At 37.6% G+C, this 26,605-nt stretch overlaps 1 protein-coding gene across 1 annotated transcript; it reads right to left on the bottom strand.

The window, feature by feature from the left end:
• Window positions 1–76: 76 nt before the first annotated feature.
• Window positions 77–26,120, bottom strand: LOC133530363 (long-chain fatty acid transport protein 1). Its single transcript, XM_061868274.1, has 12 exons — window positions 26,004–26,120; window positions 19,888–20,142; window positions 10,621–10,771; window positions 7,795–8,032; window positions 5,672–5,918; window positions 4,841–5,042; window positions 3,803–3,995; window positions 3,367–3,445; window positions 3,064–3,137; window positions 2,607–2,802; window positions 2,243–2,333; window positions 77–1,674 (listed from the first exon to the last, which is right to left on the bottom strand). Exons 2-12 carry the CDS (start codon window positions 20,100–20,102, stop codon window positions 1,363–1,365), a joined length of 1,998 nt encoding a protein of 665 aa, XP_061724258.1. The 5' UTR covers window positions 20,103–20,142; window positions 26,004–26,120; the 3' UTR covers window positions 77–1,362.
• Window positions 26,121–26,605: the final 485 nt, after the last annotated feature.

Genomic DNA, 26,605 nt, shown 5'->3' with positions numbered 1-26,605 from the left:
TTCCACCCTTGGTTAACAATCTACTATTTACTAACAAATGACTTATGACTTACTGCTAAAAAACAAAGCACTGACGTCCTTTATATACATTTATTTATTTTCATAAATCTTGGTCTATAACAGTATTAGACTCCTTATTTTACTTCTTAGATACAATATAATGGCTGATTTGTTTCATGACAGTAAATTTTGGTATAAATTATCACATTTTTATCACAAAATGTATTCACAAATTACATTGATAAAATAATTTGTCTAGTTGTAACAAGTGCGCCTCCTTAAAATAAATTGGGTCACGTAACGGTTCCTTGATTAAGCAATTTCCCTAATTGAGCAAAGTGTGTGTGAACGTACCTTAATGAAATAATAGGTACTAAATATATTTGTGCTTCTAAAGAAAGCGTATTTGCCCCAACAGACCTTCCTTGCCATGTTGTTCTGTGTACTAATTCCACTTTATTCAAAACCCCTGACAAAAGAGATTGCGTCCTCCAGATTCGTTCCTCCAAAACTACATTCGCTCATATTGTATTCACTGATCATGGTGTAATCTATTTATTTTCAACCTTAGAACCCTTCGAGCAACACTGGCGTCTGAGTTCTGACACGTCGAAATGTAGAAGCCCAAGCGATATCTTACCGTACAAATCATTCTGCCATTTTTTCTGGGAAAACGTGCACAGTTACACTCAAAATCCGATCTGTAATGACGTGCAAATACATAGAAAATGTCACACGTCAAAGACAAATCTTGCGCACATCGACCATTTTTTGTGTACGGACGAGTCACAACACGCCATAGGTACAGTTGCACCTATGCTTCGGCAGACGGGAAATAGTACGAATGCCGTCTCTGTTCCCAGTGTTGCTCGAAGTTAGAACCGGTTTCACTAAGCTTGAAGACTTTGACAGTTCGCTGTAGGATGACAGTTACCGTCACCATGTTTAAAGCAGATCAGTTTGTCGATTGTGTGTTGTGCAACCCGCCTTTATGGTGGCGGTCATATGTTAAAGTGAGTGACGTTCACCGCTGTATTACTGCCGCGATAATGACGTTCATTCCATCACTTATTTTATCTAGGAATTTGACAGATATAACGGCCGAAACGACATCGCAACAGTAACGCAGTTAACGTCCGAACATCACCGTTATTCTCCTACTTGGATGTAGTTTAGCGAAAAGGACCCATCCTCAAAAATTTACATATAAAAGTGACTTTTTTTAACAGAAGCTTGAAATTGACAGATTTTTGTGGGCTGAATACTTTTCCTAAAATACTTTTTATAAACGAAGTCCACTTAAAACAATTTTAAAACTAAATAGGACTAAGAGTTCAACAAGAACCCTCAACATGGCAAGAATCACAATCTTACAACACCTTTGACTATGTCATCATACAGCTTCCTCGTCAACGGAACATATTCTCCAGTCTTCTGGTCTAAGAAATACATGGGGTCCTCATGAAGGCCCAATGTATAGGCTTGTTCTATTAAATCTTTCTTACGCAGCTTGAAGGTAGAAGTGAGGGGAGGCTCGGGCAGCACTCTGAGGAAAAGGGGTCTGGCGAAGGCAGGGAGAGAAGACCGTAGTCCTTTGGTGAGGTAGGGGATGTCAAGTTTCTTCTCGGGGTCGGCGATGGCTGCCATGCCCGCTTTACCTTCTACGTTTGGGATCTGAAATTTTGATTTTGAGAACAGTTCTTCAAATAAATAAAATTAAATACTCATTCTTATTTAGATTAATATAACAATCCACCATCTTATCATCTAATATTATACAATGCATACCAAACAATGTATATGTATACTTGTACCAAAGAACGGAGATTAGCGAAAAAAAAAAACCGTATAATATTGTCTCCAAATTTTTGAGGCGTGGTAGCTGGTAGGTGGATGTGTAGGTACGGTCAGCATTAAAAGTAGCGGAGTCTTCATTTCATAAGTAGATAGATTAACAAAAAGATATGTCTCTGTATGTTGAACAATTAGACTGTGACAGATACTTTATATTATAACGCGACCTTTTGAGAGATGTCTCTATTTGGAACATTATTCTAGGATGGCAGATTATTACGGTGACTATACAACTATGTACAAGAATTTATTTTATTGCATTTGTAAGTGTTCATTTTTAAATGAAAAATCTCAAAATATTACATGCTTCTACAGTTCGGATCGGATAATCATCAGATTTCTTACATATTTCCTGGTTTAATATAATAAAGTCAGTTTTGAAACTTACAGAAACTCCATAAACTATGGCATCTTTGAGTCCAACGAGTGTGCTTATGACTCCTTCCACTTCTGCCGTCGACACGTTTTCGCCTCGCCACCTTAATACAATAAAACAATTAGATTTATAGAAATATCTTACTAAAATTGACCAAGTCACACTCATGGTAACCTCAATAAGACTTGTGTGAAATGTACTATACGACGATATAATTATGTATACCAACCAATGATACATATGCAATAAATTATTAAGTGAAAGATTGAACTGCATCTGTGATCTCGTAGTTTCTGGTATCTGTTAAGCCAATTTTAGTTATGTATTATGGATTTTAATTAACTGTCTACGAGTCGCGTAGTAAAAAGTAGTTTACCTGAATGTATCTCCAGTCCTATCTTTAAAGTAAAAGTATCCGAAGTGGTCCATAACCAGGATATCCCCTGTGTTGAAGTAACAGTCTCCTTCTTTCTTCACGTTGCGGACCATTTTCTTGTCTGAAGCAGTTTTGTCAGCGTAGCCGGCGAATGTAAGGATGGCTTTTTTTGGATCTATCTTACCAAGTAATAGACCTAAAATATAGAAAGTTTTAGGAAATTTCTATATTATATTTCTAATTTAAAAATAGACTTGACAGACTAGAAATTGCACTTAAGACCAATACCTAAAAATATGTACCCACCATTCCTATTGTATGTGATGCATCCAAAAAATCTCAATAATCAAGTTCGCCATACATTTACTATGACGTACTTGATCTTAAAAAAGCGGGCAGACTATACAAACGTTTACTTATTGTGGATCTTTTTTCTTTGTCTATTTGTAATAATTACCAGGTTCATGAGGTCCACAGCTTATACATCTGCCGTCACTGTTCCTTAGTATTTCACCAGTAATTTCATCGCATCTGAAACATAATTGTAAAACATAAAAACATTGAAAGCCATCCCAGTAAATGTTACACATAAATGTAAAGTTTTATTTTACTTAAATTTGCCTTATCAGTAGGATTATCATATCAAGTAAACAACGGTTTTAAAAAGTTAATTCTAGTATTGAAATATAGATGAACGATGATAGCTGCTATGAAAAAATCATTCACAAGATAGCATAAAAGTTCTCTAAACTTAACTTACTTGACTAGAGTAAGAGGATAAATTGATGATACGAGCCGGCTCAAGAAACCAATGGCTCCTACTTTTGAATCCAAGTTAACTGCAAAAAAATGCAAAAAAATCACATTAGGAACATCTGAATAATAAATAAGTTGCGGGTGCAAGGTAAGCAAATGACTAATGGTCACAGGCCTTTAACCAATGTTGCTGATTTAGACGCGTAAAGTTATCGCTTGTAGCAAAATATTTTCTGTTTTCCACGATAGCCCCCTAAAACTCTAGCATAGAACTCTTCATGCCGAAGCGAGCTCCAACCAGACGTACGACTTTAGTTTTAAGTAGAACCGGCAGTCTACTGAATTGGTGGTCTCATAGAGCTCCAGTGCCCTCTCCTGCTAGATTTACAGCCTTAGCCTGCTACACTCGATGATGATAGCCAATTTCTACTGATACTCACTCAAATTGCTATTCCCCTCCGTCGCCCCATAGAACTCCATCACCCTCTCGACGCCGAAGCGTTCGACGAACTCCTGCCAGATCTGTGGCCTTAGTCCATTTCCCATGATCACGCGCACTTTATGCGCCCGGTCACTAGGCGAGGGTGGAACTGCCAGTAGATAGCGGCATATCTCACCGATGTATTGGGCTGCCTGGAATTGTGTAAGTGCGTTTCAAGAAACGGGTCGTAAAATATTGAGTTGATTCTGTTGACCCGAAAAGACTTTGTACCTACGCAGTGTTGGCAATATTTTTTTCTTTGAGTCAGACTTGAAACAAAGAAATAAAAGTTGATGAAGTAATGCTTGCGACATTACCTATATACAACGGGCGTAAACAAATTATATTAGTGGCTTTGCTTTAAAATAAGCTTAAAAAATCTAAAACTATAAATTAATTACTTCGTTGAGTCATTCTCACAGCTCACAGGTTCTTTGTGCCATTTGTCCCAAAGTCCCAAAGTACCGCCATATACCATCGATCCTGCTCACAAAATTCCACGAGAATCGGTAAAGAAATGCAACCTGTAGATTAGAACATCCGGAGCCGACATACGACATATAAACAACTCTAAAGGACTTCGTTAACAGGGTTCTATTACTAGCCATCTAGAAGCTTTTGAAACAGAATTTCCCGTTTAAAAAGCTTGTCTTTCATATGGGCGTAAGTTATTCAAGTTATTCGTGCAGTTTTATTGTTCCTAAACATGGCCTTGTGACTCCAAAATGTCAACTGATAAAAAGCATTACTGCCGCCATTATGACGTTGATTCCGTCACTCATTTTATCAAGGATTGACAGACACCTACAGCGGCGGCCACCCTGATAATCAAATTGTAGTTTATGATTTTCTCTCACTGTCTTATTGGGATTAAACACTCCGTAGGTACAATTTTTTAACATCAGGCCAAACTGGAGCCAGCCATCTATTCGTAGGTTACACTATTACTCAATGGGTTACAAAGATATTACTCAATGGGTTAGAGAAAGCGACTCACAGTGCATCCATGTTTCGCGATATCTTTCCAATAGTTAGAAGCGGAGAACTTCTTCCTTAGCACCACTGTGCTGCCTAGCACCAGCGCCTGCCCTCCACCAAGGACTCCACCTGCAGTGTGATGCAGTGGAAGAGGATCGTATACGATGTCGGATGATGACAGCCGTGCTGAAGTGTGGACTCCTAGTGGGATTAGGAGATACCTGAAAGGTTTAAATGGGCTATTTTATTAACTACACTTTATTATTAATTTGGTTTTATTTACGATATGCATATAAACTCAGATTCCGAGCTCTTTCGATCCTAATAGGAGAAAAAATGTGTCTAACTTTAAATTAAATGGCTCACGTGCTAGTTTAGTGATATGAAAGCAGGGTTTAACGGAATAATTGTAAATAAATATTGTACAAGCAATTTATGAGAGAGGGAGGAGGAGAACGTCTTAGCGCTTTCACGGTTGCGTCTTTAGTAACATAATCTTAATGTTTAGCGCAGGCACTGGATTTCAAGAAACTACCTTTTGATCTTTTAACCAAAAGGAATACTAGGCTTTTTTGGAATTCTCCATGTTTTCTTTACCAAAGAGCACCAGGTATTTTTCAAGTTATAGGTGCAGCAATTAGCAGAATCTTGTAGCACATCGATCTGATATTATTTATAACAGCACCCTTAGAAAACAGGTCGATGGTCTCACGGGCTGGCCACGCATGCCTAACTAAACGGTTCTGCACTCATCTAATTCAATTCTGATTTGACACGGGCAGTATCTCGAAGAATTTAACCTTGTTTTTGCATTGTATTATAGCTAGAGTACCTATAGATGAAACCTTACCTAATATTAGTAATGACTGCAGCCTTAGGGAACCCAGTGGTCCCACTAGTATAAATATACAAGAGCGTGTCTCGCGGACTGGCAGTGCCTGCCTCAGTAAAAGCCTCTGCACTCATCTCCGTCAGCTCTGACGCGAGCGGCGCGGCATCCTGCAGAATTGTAGGTGGCTTCTCCAATGCTGGGCGGTCAGGGGAGTTGAATTGGAAGAGGGGTATGTCGTGGATCTCGCTCCTGATTTCTTTGACGGCTGGAAATAGAGACACGATTTCTTGAGTTATTTATGATGGGCATAGGCTCTTTTTACGAATACGCAGACAAACAAGTTATTATTTAGACAACACTGGATGTGAATCAAAATAACATACCCTCGTATCGTAACACCTACGTAACACCCCTCATGCAAAGTGTTTGATAGAGTTAATACACTAAATTGAACTGATATTTCTGTTAAAAAATGATATGCAAAAAAAAAAGGAATTAAGGCAACAAAGTTTCACTTCAATTACAGATTTGGTTTAATATTGGTTTAATTTATATTTAAGAAGTATTCTCATACACAAGTAATTTATTGGAGTGAAAAGTTACAGTAACAATCCAACTTATCTTGTTAATTTCAAACAAAAAGGTAATAAACGCTCATTTGTTTCAATGAAATAAATGAGAAATTGACCGGGCATCGGCTAAAGATCGCTCGAAACGCTGCCGCCATACATTTAGCCTTTGATCTATTAGATGGCGCCACTTTTTGATATTTAACAAATTTAACTCATACCAGTGAAAGAATAAGGATCAAAGTCAAATGGCGTTCTAAAACTTTCAATCATGTGTCGAAAGATGGCAGTAAATTTACTGTGGCAACACAGTTTTCTTTGACAATCCACCTCTATTTCAAATTATCTTTGATGAAACTTACTAGACATAGGTCCTTTCTAAAGTTTGTCTAGCTTAACATTGTTTTTTACAAGTTGATACTTTATACCTACTGCACTAAAAATGTATCTTCATATAATCATATCTTATACCTTCCCATGTTCATTTTAAATGTCTCCTTCCTATTGACTGTATTGCATGGGTGATTTATTAACATCATTTATTGTATTTTATGTTCATTAATTAATTGATTAACATCTACTTAATGTTACTTTTACACAAAATAATTATCATACATATCTCTATCGGTAGACATAGGTGGCCTGATTTTTTTTTGAATAGTTGAATGGTAGTGATTCTAACTTAGTTTGGAAATAAATTCAGTATTTTTAAGTAGGTACATCTGTACCCCTAGTGTAAATATTTTCGACAGCGAAACGTTACGTACGCGTTTGCGTTAAGTGTCATTTTGTATGGGTTTTTGAACAGCGCGCCAAGCGGGACGTTTTGGAAAGTCAAAAATCTCATACAAAATGACACTTAACGCAAACGCGTACGTAACGTTTCGCTGTCGAAAATATTTACACTAGGGGTACAGATTTACTTATTTTAAGAAACAAGGGAATGTTTTTTTTCTTATATCGCCTATCCTATATTTTTTCTTATCCTGTATATTTGTAATTTACCTAAACGACAAATAATTCTTTCCCCTTTCCCCTTTACCCGTTACTATGACTAGTTTTGTTCCCTTTTTCCCTTTCTACTTTAATTTTGTCTTAAATGCCTACATTTTAATAATATTTACGACTAGCAATTTTGGAAATCTGGAGCCTATTCCTTACTAGCGGATACAGACCACACTAAGCTTGCACCGATTCGCCAATGATAATGTATGTTATGTTTTTTTAGATAATATACAGAGCAAACGAGCAGACGAGCCGCCTTATGGGTAGCGGTCATCGTCGCCTATGGACATAAGCAACATCATACATATACACCTACACCAACTCTTTTTGATTGTTTTGTTTCCGCTACCCAAAGGTTGTCTAGAAGAGACCGGCTGTTGTCTGCCTCTATCATTAATCAATTGTTTTTCTTCAAGCTGGAACTTTTACTGAGGCGTGCCAATAAAGATTTCATTCTATATGTCGAAGAAGCTATATTTGACTAACAAAACTATGGTCAAAGAGAGCTTCCCACCCAAACAATGACGTATGATATATTAAAGTACTAGGAAAGCGTAACCAACTCACAATCCGCCAGCTCATCTCCAAACACCAACGCCTTACATCCAGCGATCTTCAAACAATGCGTCAACTGAGCGCCTCTAAGGTTCGTATTAACAAGGGCCGTGGTCACACGGAGCTTGGCTAGACCTAACCAGATGAAAACGTATTCTGGCTGGGTGTCCATGAAGAGCGCGATTACTTCACCACTCTTGAAGCCCTGACGTTTGAAGTACCAGGCGATGCGGTTGCTGAATTCGTCTCCCTGGAATTAAGAGAGAAGACTTGATGGACAATGTCTAGAAAGTAGTGTTGAAAGTTAAGAAAGCGAATATCTAAGATCGCCCAGCTGAAATGGGATTGGGACGGCCATGTCAGCCGCATGCACCCAAAGAAATGGGCCAAAATAGCTACGGTGTGTGTTGCAAGATCGAGGGAAAAGACCTTTGCCCAGCATTGAGACACCATGTATGTAATAAGAGGCCGTTTCATCTGTGTGAGATGATTTAAGCAGCACCCTAGCACTTGCGTTCGTGGCTGTATAGCCCTACGCGAGAGAGGATCCCACGTCCACACACGCGGCAGGTGTATGCTCCCCCGGGTGGGCGGGGGTTGGAGGCCTGCTCGTAGCGCCTCATGCGTTTCTCTTTTAAAGAGGTATCCGGGCTTCGTCGAGCTTGGATTGTCCATAATGATTAACACGAAGCCACGAGGCTATTAATAATAACAGTAAGTAATATATTTTTGAGTCTTTATGACTCAGATAAGGTCTAACTCACAACACAATACCATCAAGGAGTGAAGATGGCATTACCTCTAAAGATCCTAGAAGACTGTGTTTGTTTCATAGGATAACTTTTAGCTGTGGGGTATATTTGTTAGATAACTGATAAAACTAAAAGATCTTCCTTACTTTACCGATATTCGACCCTCACTGTATGAGCATAGCAGAACATACATATAGTCAGATAATGATGATATTAATACAAGGTGTATCAAAAATAGTGATGATCCGTTTAAGGGCATATTTGATATCGTGTTCTGATAAGGAAATAGTAGAAGAAACATTTTTTGATGGCCTTTGTATGGAGAGTTGCCCGACTTGCACAACCTGCCCCATAAAAAAAAAGATAATTTTTAGCGTCAAAATATTTTTGCTTCTGCCTTTTCCGAGTCAGAACACCTTTAAACGGGTCACCAGTAGTTTTATTACAACTTGTATAACTAATCAGTTCCATGCACACTATATTGGTTACTCATAAGGCCTTTAACATCTTGACAGATGATTTTATGCAGCGTTTGTATGTGAGGGACAACGTCTCTCGTGGCTGTATAAGCCAATGCGGGACCAGCATTTGCGACCACATTGGCAGTTAAAGGATAGCCATGTCGGCAACAACTTCAGGTGGGTTGTGCCACTTGTGCCTCTTCACGCGTTTTCGGGCAAGGTCTTGGAACCACGCGTTGTCGTGAATATCGCGACCTTTCGCGATGGCACCCCTCCATCCATCACGATCATATTGGTTAACCTTATTGGAATTCGGTAGCCGCATTTGGAGAACGACCATTATAAATTACGCCTAAAGGTAGTCATACATAATTAAGTTTTTCTTACCAGGCGCTTAGACAACAATTTGCATAAGGATGACACCGCCATTGTGTTTTACATATAATGATATGCCAATTTGAATGACAATTACTAAAATATGTCAGAAGAAATACTAAACAGCCATCTTGCAATTATGTGTTGCCTGTGTAATCCACACTAAATGATATCTAAATAACCGGAATGTTATATGTCAATGGTCCATAAAAAAGGCCTTCTTATCAGGCGCCTCACCCATTGACCATCATTATGTCGCTTTTCGCTCGCATCTGTGCTTGCCGGACTAACCTTCTGGAATGTCTAAAGGGATCTGATTACCAATTATCCGGACGATTTTGACCTGTCAGCTATTCGCAAAAGCTGACAATCGCGAATAACTGACAGGCCGATATCGTCCGGCGAACTGATAATCAGTGCGCCCCTTAATGTCTATGAAGAAGGCTTTCTTATCAGGCACTTGCCGCGGTACCTTCACCCACTGCTGTACTACCCTCATGCATTTCTTGTCTGATGGCAACCCGTTCTTTAACACTTTTAACGCCATCGCCTCATTCCCAATACAAAATGAACACACCTGGCGTGTTCTTAGCATGGAATAACATTGTTTCACCTGCCGGGATGTAAATAGGTAAGATAATGACCGACCTTGACATTAGTACGGCTATCATTGCGGCGTGTGCGTAACTTACTTTCTATGCATCTCGCTCGTACTCGCATATTAGTGTGAGTGAGATGTATAGAAAGCAAGTTAGGCAGACGTTAGCGAATGTCAGCGTGACACAGCTAAGGCAGTCGTGGTAAGGCTACAGTTATTTGTTAAAGGTCGCAAAGTTGTTCTTTGAAACCCTCGCCACGCTCAAGATTACACTTAGAATCTTTCGCTTGTTCGGCTAAAAATATTAGCACGAGTGGTTAAACAAACTTTGCTACTGAGTGAAACAAAATATATCACCACACTAACGCGAGGTAAAACGTTAAAAATCAAATCCAAGTAAACGCTATTATGTTTTATCATTCATAACCACTAATTAAAAGTCAATTTGCTACAACTTAAAATTTGCATCAACTTAATTTGCAATTCTTATGGATAAAATGTAATTTTCTCATCAGTTTTTGAAGCATAAAGTGAACCTTTACGAGCTGGTGTGGTTAAAATACCTTTTTGACAAATTGCTGAGCCATCTCCGTCCATCGCAACATTCATGCTCCCCTATTCTTTTAGATTCGTGCCTTAAGTAATACCTAACCTGCCGGAATGTCAGATGACGGTCGCCCATGACGAATGCCTTTTTGTCAGGGTCCTGTCGAGCCACCTCGGCCCATCGCTTCACCACCGTCATGCCTTTCTTCTCCCACATCCAGATCTTGAACATGGTGATCAGCAGCACGCGGAGGCCTCTAGAAGGAGAACACTTTCTTCAAAACATGTTTGTCGGATCTAAGTATCTGACACTGATATTTGTAGAGCAATAAGATCGTGCCTTCCTACTATATATATTTTTTACTCGTCGACTGTAATGGTTGAATTAAGATTTCGCATACAAAACTATAATTGTGTACTTTTCATATATGGGCTCCCACTCAACTAAAAGATTCATTTCGATACGCTGTAATCAACTATAAAACAATTACCAATCACGTGCCGCCGCACTCCCATAAGAAAGATTAAACGGGCGCAGGGCGCGGGGCACGAGGCGGAAGTCGCGCATTTATTTTAAGTTTTATAATTATACAAATATTATTTTACATAACTCATAGAAAAAATATTGTATACAATAGTGATATAATCTTTTTTTTTTTTTTCAATCTCATACCTTACTTAGGCAACTCAGCAAGCATCGTTGCCTAAACACGCTACTCGACTGAAAAGCTCTCTATTATATAGTAAAGTTGTTGTTTAAATCGCGTGTAAGCGGCATAAAGTTCCTTTTTATGCACTGGTACAAAATGTGAAATCATCTACGACCCTTATTGACTTAGCAATGAAGTCCGAAACCTGCCATACAAACTGCCACTGCTGCAGCTGGCGGCCGGCGCGCCCCAAAACACTATGAAATAACCTTAAATATTTGATATTTCTGTATAATTTACTCGCAATCGGACTGAAAAGCAAATTATATAATAATATAAATGCAAATGCATCTTAGACCTACATCGGCAACTTGTCACGTATACCTAAAATGGGTTACTCTATGGCCTTGTAGTATAATCTACTATGCGCAATTCGTGGTACACACGTATACAGTGTGTAAATCCAATACGGACACTAAATTTAGCCAGATATATAACTTTATTTATCCGTGTAATAATTAATAAAGAAGTTTTTTGTTTAATTACCTGCACTTAATTATGACCCCGTAATATTTTTTTTTGAAAATTTACCTAGCAGCAATGTATTACTACAAACATTACGAGATTGATAATACGACATTACGAGATAAGTAGTACCTGCCAAAAGGCGTTGACAGTTACTTTAAAAAGCTCGTATCTCTTAAGTTACGTAGACTTACGAGACGTAACTTATGTTGCATTAATTTGCGGGCGAATTATTTTGTATGGTTTAGACTTATGTTCGTTGTATTATTAAGGAAATTTTATCTCAATTTACTTCTCAAACAGACAGAAGAAGATAAGATGGCAGCGATTTTGATGGCCCAAACAGGGCAAGTGTAATTTTAAACGACAAACTTCTATGAAATTATGATGTTTAAGGTATATGTATAATATGTGTTTTAATATATCTATTTTTATATCTTTTTATTTATATTTGTATATGATATATTGTTTTGTTTTGCGTTTATTCTGTGCTAGACTTCTTTTATTGCATCTGGAACACCTACTGACATAACATAATTAGTACCTGGGCGACCGAGCTTTGCTCGGTTATAACTATTTATTGTAATATGGTGGTGATAATCTACATAAACTTAAAAAGTAAAATGTGAACTGACAATTATTATTATTTACAATCGATTTTAACCTTACAGCACTTGTCACAGAGTAACGCCATCTATTATCGATTTCTCTTATTACATAGGTCATTTTTTTTTACTAAATTAAACTTGTGTAGAATAATAAAAATTAAAAAATTATATATAAACTTGAACATATAAAAAAAAAAACAAAAGTTAGTCACCGGGCGGGATTCGAACCCGTAACACTCGTTTAGCAGTCCGCGTCTTAACCCGCTGGACCAGACGGACAGTGGCCGGCAACACGAAATTAGTCACCATATTCTGCGTCGAAAGAAAAATGCATGAAAACTCGAAAACACGCGTTTTCCCAAACATAAGACTAATCTAGATAGATTGTATACCCCCAAAAACCCCTATATACCAAATTTCAGCGAAATCGTTAGAGCCGTTTCCGAGATCACAGAAATATATATATATATATATATACAAGAATTGCTCGTTTAAAGGTATAAGATTATTATTTAATTCCGCTACCTAAAGGTTGTATGGAAGAGATCGCTTTTTAGCGATAAGACCGCCTATTGTTTACCTCTTCTTTGTGTGTTGTATTATTTGTACTGTTTCTGTATTGAGGTGTGCATTAAAGAGTATTAAATTTGTATTGTATTGTATGCTACTTTAATTAGAGATTTAATATAAATATTATATTGCAAAAGACGTAAGTTCCATCATTGATCCGTTAAAACTGTTGTTGTTAGTATAAATTATGCAAATAGAGAATATAAGTATAAATATAATGATTACTTCTTATGTTTGTTGCCTCAAAACCCCGTAATGATTATACCGAGAATTTTATGGAAGAAATAGAGAAATTTCATAATTGCATCATAACTTGCACAGGCTGGGCTATCAAAATCACTGCTAACTTATCTTGGTCTGACTCTAACCACCGTTAAAATATTCGCCCGTATTCAAGTTACACACTATACTTATATAAGAAATATATAATTATAGATAACTAGACAGGACATGTCTATGCCGCTGCAAAAAAATACCTAACACAGAATTTTATGTGATGTAGGTAATTGTAATTACAATTTAAGAAAAAATTAAAGATAAAATATCTAAGTCCACATTTGTTTTATCAGTTTCTGTCCCACCACCGCAGCCGTTGCCGCTATAAGAAACTCATTCAATTGTTTGCGGTTTTCTTGCGCAAAAAATCTTAAGTCATTTTTATTAGTACCTATTGGCATAAGAAATAATTTATCTGCGGCTATGAAATCTACTCATAAAACTTCACTCTAAGTAGTAGCATATATTGCGGACACGCTCGCTGAATCTCCTAATTGGAATTTACCTATCTTGAAGTTTCAATGCTTTAATTTTGGTCTTTAAATACCTTTTTCAATTCGTCGTCTGTAATGGATCAATTACGATTTCGTATACAAAACTATAATAGTGTACTTTGGCCTACTGTATGGGCTCCCAACTTAACTATAAGATTCATTTTGATACGCTGTAATTAACTATAAAAAATTGACCAATCACGTGCCGCCGCGCTCCCATAGAAAAGACTAAACGGGCGCGGGGCGTGGGGTCGCGCGGAGTCGCGCGTATATGTATTTTTCATTTCTCATGTGCTGAAACTGGGTCGTTGTTGTTCTAAAAAGTGTGCAGAAAATGATACTTTTATGATCTAGCACTGTAATTTCTAGGGACGTATTTCTTTTTACGTTATCAATAAAAAAATTGGCTTTAAATAGATTTCTTATACAATTTCCATTCCATAAATAACGATATTTTTACCGAAATTGTCCTTTTTTATCATAAAGGTACATAAATAAAATAAATATTATAGGACATTATTACACAAATTGGCTAAGTCCCACAGTCCACATAACATTGTGACACTACTTTATTCCTCGCCAAACTGCGGTCGCAGTTGAAAATACCGTCAGAAAATACTACTGAAGTTTATACTTTTACAGCAGTCTTTTTTTAAAACACATGTATTTTACTTTCCTCGTTTTCAAATTGAAAAGTAGAGTTTTTAAATCGGGCGAAAGGCACCATTCAAGTCTCAGACTATTGATTATCTCGAATAAACTACCTCGTCAGAAATGGGTGCCTTTCATCCCTTGGTTAACAATCTACTATTGTACTACATGTTTGTCTACTGAGATACTTCCCAATTTTCATTAATTATTTAGTAGTTTAGTAGTAGTAGTAGTAGTTTAGTGATATAATCAAGCTAATAGTGATATGATCAAGCTTTTCAATCTCGTACCTATTATATGACAATTGTATGAAATAATATTCTCTATTCCTCTCAGCAGATCTAATAACCCATTGACTTGGGTTCCGAATAAAGATCTTGCGACATACATTTCCCCCTAACTTCTTAACCTCCAAGCAGGCCATTCTTTCTTATATACTAACTTGAAAATGTTATCTGAACTAAGTTACAACCAAATTTCATAAATAAAACCTAAACAAATGCAAGTCGGTCGCAGGCAGACCGAAAAGGAAATGGCAGGACACCTTGGACGATGGACGCATTCTATCCAAAATAGTGGGGAAATGCCAATGACAGGGATGAGTAGAGAAAATAAGGAGGGGGGGGGGGGCTTTGCCCAACAGTGGGACACTAAATTAGGCTAAAACAAACTTACACTTAAAATTACAATTAGGAGCATTTAACATAAAATAAAAGTAAAATAAAAATAATTTTAACTTTACATATGGAACTGGGGCATAAAGACAAAGCTAGTGTCTCATCAGTGGGTTGTCCCATGTTTCTGAAAAAATACCCAACATTCCATTGAGGCTGCCCCGTATCCTGCTCAAGGTTGAAGCACACCTCCTTCGCATGATGGCATGGAACCTATCTACTCCGGCAGACATCCCCGAGACGCTACAGACAAGGGAACCCCCTGTAAACATTGTTATATTGCACGCGTAGAGCGTTGTAAGCCATAGTGGAAGGCATATTTTATAAAAGTATACGTGTTAATACCGACAAAACAACATCCGCTCGGTACCTGGGCTATCATCCAATCGCCTACAGCGTACCAGGCAATCAGGAGAGGCCAAGGTCCAGAAAATTGTATCGTACGAGTCGTGTGACACCTTGCGGTGTCAAACGAGGTAATCACGTCCTGTACCACCATGATGAATGTGTGTGTCTGTGTTTTGTGCTCTGTTTATGTGGCTGTTGAGAATATTTTGGCGTAACCATGATAAAGTGGTGCAAGAAAAGTAATTATTTACTCAAACTGAGGAGCACCTTAGGGGTTACAGTTCCTATACAGGGTGTCTCCCATCATCGGGCTTTAATTACAGGACTTGATTCTACTCGCTACACTGGTATACTTTTATTATTGAAATTTAAAATTGGGAATTATTTATTTCATGTAATTTGCAAACATAGAAATGAAAATAAATACAATACATTAAAGATACAATTCATAAACACCACATAAACACATTAAAAGTTGACTAATAGATATAAATATCTGGGAGACCGAGCTTTGCTCAGAGAACATACAAAAACCTAAACCTAGCTAGATCGATTTTTTGCCCCCGACAACCTCCATATAGCAAATTTCAGCGAAATCCTTAGAGCCGTTTCCGAGATCCCCGAAATATATAAATATATCCCTAATATATGCCTACAAAGCCGATGGTCCCAGGTTCAAATCCTTGTAAGGGCATGTATTTGTGTGATGAGCATGGATATTTGTTCCTGAGTCATGGGTGTTTTCTATGTATTTAAGTATTTGTAAATATTTATATATTATATATATATATCGCTGTCTAAGTACCCTCAACACAAGCCTTAATGAGCTTACTGTGGGACTTAGTCAATTTGTGTAATAATGTCCTATAATATTTATTTATTAATATATGACTATATATTATAAGAATTGCTCGTTTAAAAGATACAGTGGTAGCAAATTATTCAATTTTAGCTACCATTGTACGTATCATACGTGTAGGGGAATGTAAGTCCCAATGGGACAATATGGGACCAACTCGAAAATCGCGATTTTTATTTGGCTTTTTCTTCTTTCTTCAGATGTTGATGTTTTTTATGTAAAACCAAAAAAATCGCGAAATTGCGACGTGTGTTGGTCCCATAGTAAAAGTAGCTCTGATTAGCAAGTAGAATCGAGCCCTGCATTTAAAGCCCCATGATGGGGTATATATATACCTACTGTAACTAAACATTTCTTTTTTGCCACTTTTTTATGTGATGTTTTTTTGCCACTTTTGTGTTATTTCTAGTCAGAAGCCCTTTTCACCCTAAAGGTCACAGCTCATTAGAGCCACCCCGCACCCGACCCTCACCGCCTCGCCTCGAGCGGTTAGTATTCTTCGTATGGATTTCTATGGGCATGCGCTCACTACATCAACTTCGTACCACCACCGGATAAGTTGATGTAGTGAGCGCATGCCCATAGAAATCCATACGAAGAATACTAACCGCTCGAGGCGAGGCGGTGAGGGTCGGGTGCGGGGTGGCTCTAATGAGCTGTGACCTTTATAGGAGAAAAAAAGTGTCCTAAAATTTCCATATATTTTTCAAAGTACCTATACTTTTTGTTACTACCATAAAAACATATAGGGGAAATGGTAAAGCAATAGGAAAAAACTCTGGGACATTTTTATCCTATTAGGATCGAAAGGGCTCGTGAATCTAAGTAGACATTTTAGTCTCTAAATGTGATCAGGAATACACTGTTAAAATCTTTCGGTTTGCTCATGTTACACCGTGTACATCGTCACCTTCCTATCTTGTCCACATTCCTACATGGTCTTCAGTGCTAACTCGTCCACATTCAGGTATTGGTGTAGGTCAAAATGATAGGCCAATAAAACTTTTTAGTTGTAAAAAAGCAATGTAAAAGTAAATGAAAAGTGCCAATGTTGTCGATTCGGGCATTTTTCTTCGTATGTCCGGATGTTCTCCTCTACACGTTTAACCCTTTTAGCGCCAAAGACGCGTGCGGCTGCAGCCCAATATGAACCTTCGTGCATTCCGACAAGGTTCACGATGACGCGCCGCGCACGATAGGCGTGGCGTTGAAAGGGTTAAAATAGACAAGCGTCATAAACATGGCTCGCTTTTCGTATTCACTAACCCGGGTAAAAACATGACCGTCCTCTCCAGTCGATTACAAACGAGAAACAATACCAGAGGGCCTACCGCGAACCACGTTCAACGTGTTGCCTCCCTGTCACACTTACGTACGAATTAACAAGTGCGGCAGAGAGGCAACACGTAAAACATGGTTCGCGGTAGGCCCCCTGATCATAACTCGCGTAGTAACGTGGTGTGATCGCACCGGATGGACCAATTTCAATTCAACAATTTTATTGATGCGGGCGCTGCGCCGCTCACGTAGACGCGACGGGGATTTGTGGAATTTTGAAAATCTCGTATCTATAATAATAGACCAGAGCGTAGTGTTTTGATTTAATAATCAGTATATGGACCAGTGCTGAAAGTCGCCAGCAACATGCTGAGATGAGGTCATTTTGTTCTACTCGTACCTTTTTCTTATGTGTTATAACTGTTTATGTGTTTACGAAAAAAAAATATTTCTATTCTATTATATTTCTATATGTATAGCAGTTAAGACCAAAATGGTCTGTTTTCAATACTAAGTCTCTAAAAGTGTATTTGAACAGTTTAAAATCAATAGATTTAATTGCACTATCAGCTTAGCAAACTCTATCGAATAACTATGGTTGTTGAGATTAATTTAGTCTGCGCGTAGTCAGTAACTTCTAATCAAAATTAATTTTATAGAAGCCACTTAAAGTTTCTCTAAACAAGAGTTTTAATAACTCAATTAAAAACCTCGATAAGGGTAAGAGTTTCAGGTTCCTGGTTTCTAACACTGAGGTAAACCACACAACCACATAGATCAGTGGTAGGCAAACTTTCTTCATGGCGGGCCAGAAAGTTAAAAACATTTGAGAGGAGGGCCACAATTGCAGCAAAAAACAATTTTTATTTTTTCGTCGGTCATATACCAATTATTTCAAAGGACCGGCTGCGGGCCGGATAAAATCCTAACACTATTAATATACCACTGACATAGATAGGAAGACAAGCTTCTGTGCGCGATTTTGTTAGAAATAATGATGATGATTGATAAACACTATCCTATAACCATCCTTCCCCGGGCCTAAATCATCTCCATACCAAAATCCATCTATATCGATTTAAGCATGAAGAGACACTTAACAGACAGACAGAGTAACTTGTACATATTAATTATATTAGTAGGTAGTTGTATAAGTATTTCAATGGAAATAAGTTTTTGGCCAAAAAATAAGTTTTGGTACAAGCTTCTATCGCTGACTGTACTTTCCTTTCCACAAGCAACTAATACTCATCGAGACAATTCTAAAAACCCCAAACAATTAGGTGACGTTGTCTTATCTATCAGAGTTCTTATGGCCACCTCCTGTCTCCATCATCAGATCATCTCGATGGTACCATAATATTGCATTGTCACCCGACATACATTTGTAGGTATGCAAATTTTCAGTTTCTTCGGAAACCGGGAAGTGGGTCAAATTTAATTTGCAAGATTTGATTACAGACCGACACACAGACAACGAGACAGGTGAAACTAAATAAAAGCTTGTTAAATCTAGTCATTCATAATTGTAAATTTCTCGTTAAAAACCATTCAATGCTACTTGACACCAGGAATGCATAAAGCAAGAATGGTGGACTTTGCTCTGTTGACAAGCAAACGGAATGAATGGCGGGCCGTGATACTGGAGTACATACATCGAAGTAGGTGCGCGACCTATGCTCCCTTGGTAACGAATTAATACGCTGCGCTGGTATAATATGGAAAATTCTATTGGAGTCAACCAATCCTTTATTGGAATCAGTATTTTTATTAGGTAGTCAGCTATAGACCGCCCTTGCAAACAAATTAGGAAAAAATCTATTGGAGTCGGTCTTTCTATTAGGTAGGTACAGTCAGCTGTAGAAATAGTTAACCCCCCCTGTAAACAAATTTCTGGGCGGGTCAGTACCCCTAGTGTAAATAAATTCGATTTCGAAACGTGACGTACGCGTTTGCGTTTAGTCTCATTTTGTATTGGATTTAGAAAGAGCGCGCCAAGCGGGACGTTTCGAAACTCAAAATCCTATACAAAATGAGACTTAACGCAAACGCGTTCGTCACGTTATGATGTCGATCAAATTTACACTAGGGGTACAGTTATCTCTGAAGTGGACTATACGTGAGTATACCAAGTGAGGCCTGTGTCAAATTCATGAAATAGTAGCAATGGGGGCATTTCGGCTCTCACTCGCAGCTACTTTTGGGTCGGGGGCCTGTTTTATTATTCTAATGTACATTTTGCAGCGTATATAAATACCTATTAATATAAAGTAGTAGGCTCCTGGTTGGCCCTTATGCTGAAAACTCGCGATTTGCAAATAAATAAGATTTCGATTCGATGTATATCCTGATAGAAATGCCATTTTCTAAATGATTTGTTTTTACTTTGGTCTTGAAGAAGCGCAGTACCTTTAGTCTAAAATCAGAATATAAAACTTACAACATGTCTCTGTAGAAAGTCTTCTTCCAAATGTAGATCCACTGGTATCTATTCCCGGTCATCAGATACGCGGATACCAGGGCCACAGACGTCATCAGGAGGCTCGATCCTCTGACCAGCCATCCTAGTAGCATGCCAGCAGCTCCTATTGAAGTGAGGATGGTGGTCTTCTTACGTTCCGCTTCTTCGAAACGGACTACTGTCTTTTCTGTCATGGTGAGGTGTTATGTTGGGTGCATAGTAGACTTATCAGATCTGAAACGGGAAAGATTGCTTTTATAAACCGAAATTAATGTCATGTATATTCGACGACCGGTCTGGCCTAGTGGTTAGTAACCCTGCCTATGAAGTCGAATTCCGGCATTTATTTGTGTGGTGAGCACAAATGTTTGTTCCTGAGTCATGGATGTTTTCTATGTATTTAAGTATTTATATATTATATATATATCGTTGTCTGAGTACCCACAACACAAGCTTCTTGAGCTTACTGTGGGGCTTAGTCAATCTGTGTTAGAATATCCTATAATATTTATTATATGCTTTATTTATCTCCTTTCTAAGGCTAGACTTTTTACAATAATATTTATCTATTATTAATATACGAATAAATAAGAGGTGACCAAAGCCTCCAGTGCCCAGGGCTAGAATTGAACTAGCGTACTCTGTTATCGCGGTAGGTGCCTATTGCGAAGATTGTTTTTAATGGTCGGATGAACTGGGCTTCAAAGAGTGGCCTGATAGCGCTGGTCCAAGATCAGTGGATAAATTGGGGCCTGCCTTTGAGTAACACTGGAACAGGATTCAAACGATAATACCTCTGATAATGATCGAGCAAATTTCAAAATGTTTTTAGAGAAATCATTTGCGTTTGGCTCCATACATTTATTGACCGAAGCGTTAGCCAAAGTTTCCGTTTTGACTAGGGTAAAATGCTTTCGTATGTCCGGATGTTTTCCTCTACAGGTCGCAATTCTCAACCAATTCTCGTGAAATTTTGTGAGCAGGTGCTGTGGTTAAATATAATTTTTTTGTCGTTTCGTTTTTTGGAAATGTTCAAAATGATATAAATTTACAAGGTTTTAGCCTAGTCAACCATACGTCGAAATTCAGTAGTTTTCGAAATATTGGAGTTTTTAGTTTTTTTTTTGTTGATAAAACGCTTATCTTTTGACCTAAGAACGGCAATTGAAAAAAAAGTATATGTAGTAATTTTTACGCGAAGTATCGTACCCTTTTTTGAGTGCTCGTTTTTGATTTTAAAAGAATGTAAAAGAAATACGATAACTTGTAATTTATACCTAACCTTATATTTCTAAAGCCAAACCTTTAAAACTTAATCAACCTTTTCAAGGAACAGGTCGAATTACAAGTCACCCTGTACACACGTAAGAAGTGAGTGGCTAAATTTCGTGTCATCCACGGTGACGCGCAGATTTGTCCAATTTAACCTTTAATGACATGGCAATACTATTCAAGGCACGCGTCTTTGTGAATGACACGATATATATCTAATACGTACTATACATATACTTGAACATGTAGGTAAGTTATACATATTGAAAATATTGTAAAGCCTCTGATATTGAAATCGAGACCACCGTTGGTACCTAGGTTTATCATGCACGGATCGGGTGTCTATCAAACTATTTTGAACGCTATGACTTTTAGAGATATTACTAATTTTGTTTGCAGTTAGTTTTATTTTCATGTAACCACGCATAACTAAAAATGTACTAAGAGAGATAACGATAATTATAACTAGGCTCAGTAAGAATATCATTACGTTAATCAAATAGGATGGAGTAACGAAGGCCTTACGTGATCTAATAAGTTTTTAGCAAAAAAAAAACATTTTTGGTAAAAGCTTTCATGTACTTTTTTTTGTACAATCAACTGATACTCATCAAGACAATTCTAAAAATCCCAAACACAATTAGGACGCGTTGTTTTATACTAGAGTTCCTTTGGATCGATGAGTACCATATGTTGCATTTGTCAGCGTACGTACATATGCATGCAAATTTTCAGCTTCATCGGAAATCGGGAAGTGGGTCAAATTTAACTTGCAATAAGTACATAAGTTACATTGCAAGTTAAATAAAAGCTTGTAAAAAATGCAAGGCAAGAACACATTTCTATTACAGGACTAATCTTAATAACCTAAACCAACCAAACCCATATGAAGCAGAATTAATTTTGTATTAAGCGTCTGCAAATGACCCAAGAAGCTTAGATCTTTGGCTCTGTGAGATGTAGACCTCGCGATAAGATTCATAAGCGTAAAAACAAAAAATACTTCGTTGAGTTATTATCACAGCGTATTCGCAATGGTCTTAAACACCACACTCTAATGGCACATAAGTCCATTATGCCAATTTCTACCATTTTGAACATTTTCCAAAAATCTAAACGTCAGAAAAACTACTAACTACTAAACCTATTCACAAAATTTCTCGAGAATCGGTTGACAATTGCGACCTGTAAAAGAGTACATACGGACATACGAAAACAGTTTGCCTGAGACAAAACGGAGACAAAAATTCACTGTCTCGGGCAAGACTCCAAATCACGACTCTGGATTACTAGCTCATCGCTCTGTCAACTGATATTCGAGGACTTACGACTACTGACACTCAATCTTCTTCTTCTTCAACCTAGCGTTTTCCGGCCTAGCGCCGGGGTCCGTTTTCCTACTTATTCTTCTCACTTTGCCCGGCCTTCGGTATCCTCAAGTGTGAGAGTGTTCTCTCCCATATCCGCTGTCACGACGTCCAGCCAGCGCTTAGACACTCAATGACAGCGAATATTTCCACCAACTCATATGCGCCTTGGGGAGGCATATACCGTAAGATTACACTTATTACACCGGAGTTCCAAGTGATATTGGAAATTCACTAGTAAACAATGATAGCGAGTTCAAGTTTCGTCCGAGACAGTGATTTTGGCACTTTTCATTTCTAAGCTTTATATTATGAAGCTGGTCTAATGATGGGGACCGAAAAGGTGGCCATATAAATTGTAATGAAAATAACTCTCATTAGGTCTGAGCTCGATATTATCTTGATAAGTATACTCGTAGATGACCGTCTAACCGCCCAATTCGAATGTAAACTGATATCAGATTAACATGTGACTTAAGTCTTTCAAATATCGTGCATTTCGGTCGTACTTGCCCGTACATGCATTTGCGCGATCGAAAGATGATTAAAATATCATTTCTGTCAGTGTACGTTCGAATGAAAGCTCATCATCATTTTCCTCGCGTTGTCCCGACATTTTGCCACGGCTCATGGGAGCTTGGGGTCCACTTGACAACTAATCCCCAGAATTGGCATAGACACTAGTTTTACGAAACTGACGACTACCATCTGACCTTCCATCCCAGAGGGTAAACTAGGCCTTATTGGGATTATTCCGGTTTCCTCACGATGTCTTCCTTCACCGAAAAGCGACTGGGAAATATCAAACGATATTTCGTACATAAGTTTCGAACAACTCATTGGTACGAGCCGGGGTTTGAACGCGATTGAAAGTCACACGCTCTTACCGCTCGCTAGGCCACCAGCGCTTACGTTCGAATGACGGCTAACGCGTTAATTTCGCCGCTAGGGGCGCTAGTGTAGATATGGAAGTCTTGCAAAATGTCAAATGCATAGAATTTTAGGGGTTTACAAGCTTTTTAATCGCGAATTTTCACTCCTGATTCATAATTGTGGTAAATCTTTTTTTTCTATTTTTGATTATTCATGGTAAATATTAGATATAGTTCTATAAATGTTAGTGGTTTTAAAAAAGTGGTTATAAACTTTTTTTTTTATAAGCATTAAACACTTTTGCGAGTTATTTTTTCTGGACCACCATCTACAGTGGCGCCACCTGGTGAGCACAAAAACGGTAGCCCTCACTGTAAGTTAGTCTTGTTCGAAGTCATCAAAGTCTCAAAATATTTTTCCCAAAAACAAAACCAGTTGATGAAAACGGTAGTCACTGTATACCTAGTTATTGGTCTAGTGATAAACAGTTTATAGTACCTGCCTATGCTTAAAACTCGTACCTACGCGTCTTTTCTGTAGATATCGCAAAGTAAAGGGTATCTAAAGCTAATGTTTTTATTGCACACTTACAGGCGGAATATTTTTTTTCAGTACTTGAGAGAAGACAAGGAATAGAGATGAAAAGCGAAACGAAACGAAAGATACAAGGAGATGTATCAGAGTCGTAAAATTTCATTGTCCACAGAAGTGACCTTTTTCTAAAATGTGTTTGACCCTAAGATTTATCTAAGCAGGATGTGATCCATAGGTACGCCCTGGCCTTTGTATTGTTGTTTTATCATTACGCAGATAAAAGGAAGGTTAAGGCCACGTTTTATCAGACAAGAGCAATGAAGTTTGTTAATTTTTCAGCCTTTGTTTTTTTTCAATATCATAAATAAGATTTTTCATCACACTTGCTCGAAAAAGACCTTATTTCATGCAGGTGTACTGAAGGACAAAGATTTGTTCCCGCGGGAGTTATGGATTTTGAAAAAAAAACTATAACTCACTAGGGAGTATATATTTTGTGAAAATTTTATCTGTCGACCTAGATACAACCACGGAATAAATAATAGTACTACCGTACAGAAATGACACTTCCTACAATACCAAAGCTTGACAGCAATTCAGGGACGAATCATGGTGTCCCTTTCTAATATATGGCACTATCCCTTTCGGCTATTTAGGGTTGTGAAAATTCAAATCATTATCTTATCTGTGGTTGTTCACGCAAAGGGACGACATGTTGGGCCCACCGTAATAATTTCTCGGAGCAATTCTGAGCCGAAAGCGCCCGAAAGGTCGAGTGTCACCCCACTGATATAACCCGATAACAAACGAACGAACAGAACGTAAGGACGAGTAATAAAAGGATGATAAGGATCCTTTGGAGACAGAATATTCGTATAATGTGTAAATTGCAGAAAATTCTCAAAAATGCAGGAGCATTCTCTGATGTCGTGGTAGAATGTTCGCGATCCCATGACGCCTCCCCAAACGGCATACTGTGGGAAACGCCGGTGTGGGTTTAGTGGGTAGGCTCCCTCTTTCTCCATGGAAAAAGCCGGGAGGTGTGAGTCCCACATACCCGCCAAAATGGGCCCACCTCAGGCCAGGGGGACGATGCGCAACAGCATTCTCACACCGATAAAAAAGGAGCATTCTCGGAAGTTTTTGCAAACATACACGAGAATTTAAAGCAAATTTCCGTTCAGAAATATTGTTGTGAGATTTTTTGAAAAAAGTATTTTGTTTTGTTTAGGTAGAAGTACTAGTGCTCGACGCTGCACTAGTACTCGACATGAGCACTTTATGTCAAAGTGACAAGGATTAAGTTCGAATACAGAAAAATCTTCGTTGTTTTTTTTTTTTTTTTTAATTTATTTATAAAAGAGAAATTACATCGGCTATGATCACTTATCTGCCAAACTGCATAGCAGTTTGTTGGCAGAAAACTTATTCTACCCTCCAACATTGTTAAGTAAGTTATTGCTTACTTGATTTATAGCTAAAATTAACTTATTAATTAAATTAATTTATTATTAATTATTTTTTTTCAAATTTAACCTATGAAATAAAGTACCCATGTCGGTGACTAGTGCAGCGTCGAGCACTAGTACTTCTACATTATCACATATGAATTAGACAGGCAGAAGGAATATAATGAAGACTGTATTTGAATGAATTAATGAAAGCCTTTATTTCGGACACAAATTCATCGATGTTATGTTATTAATAACTTATATTTTTGTAAAAGTATTGACATGTTTACATTGTTTAATAAATAAAAATTTATGAGAATTTTTTCCTATAGGAATTGTTGAAATTGAAGTAGTTATATACAAGTTGCCAGCGTTGAAACTTATTCTTAGTATACTTGTAATGCTAAACCCGTATTATTTGTGCAAAACAACCAAAAACTGGCTCTTTTACTCATAAAACTCAACCGGAAAAGTGTAAATTACAGTACCTACGTTCAATAAACTACTTAACCTTTTGTCATCAAACAAGTAATTTAAACAAAACAACACACTGACAGAAAATAACAAGGAAAAACTACAGAAATAAATGAAAGCATACCTTAAAAACGTATCACTAGTATTAAAAATTCCGAAACTATGCGATAAATGTTTGTAGAAGCAGTAGCGTGCGCGCGCGACGATTGTTGCGACAACACTGCCTTGTGTTAATAGTTATGACACAATAGTTCGAATTAATGGTGTTATTGAAAGTTATAAATAACGTTATTTCTAACGGTTGAGTGAACCGATAAATAACGATGTCGCTAGTCACAGTAATCGTATTGTTTACAGTTTAGTCTGCAAGTGCAAAGTAAAGTTCATGGCCGTTATTAACATATTATGTTATCCTAAATAAAAAGCGAATATTCGTTTTATACTCTTTTAATTTACACATGCTATGTAAGTCATGATTTGAAGTATTATTAACTACCACAAAAATATATAACGAATAGACAACAAATAGGTACATGTAATACTTTACTATAATTATCATCATAATAATTTTATCAAGCTGAAAATCGTCATCTACTGGACAAAGGCCTTCTACATAGATATCACAACGACCGTTCACGCCCCGTGCTCATCCAATGGTCGTTATTTCTTACAATGTGTAACGTTATTAAACCTTATCTTATACCTTTAAACGAGCAATTCTTGTAT

Source organism: Cydia pomonella, chromosome 22 (assembly GCF_033807575.1).
Source record: "Cydia pomonella isolate Wapato2018A chromosome 22, ilCydPomo1, whole genome shotgun sequence".
NCBI classification, from domain to species: domain Eukaryota; kingdom Metazoa; phylum Arthropoda; class Insecta; order Lepidoptera; family Tortricidae; genus Cydia; species Cydia pomonella.
This window is presented reverse-complemented; position numbering and strand designations above follow the sequence as displayed.

Excerpts from the sequence above, each read along its gene's own strand:
- LOC133530363 (XM_061868274.1), bottom strand. The coding sequence starts at position 20,102 with ATGACAGAAAAGACAGTAGTCCGTTTCGAAGAAGCGGAACGTAAGAAG. Across the intron at positions 3,996-4,840 it reads TCGCGAAACATGGATGCACT|GCAGCCCAATACATCGGTGA; the intron begins GTGAGTCGCTTT and ends ACACAATTCCAG. Across the intron at positions 3,446-3,802 it reads GGAGGGGAATAGCAATTTGA|TTAACTTGGATTCAAAAGTA; the intron begins GTGAGTATCAGT and ends ATTTTTTTGCAG.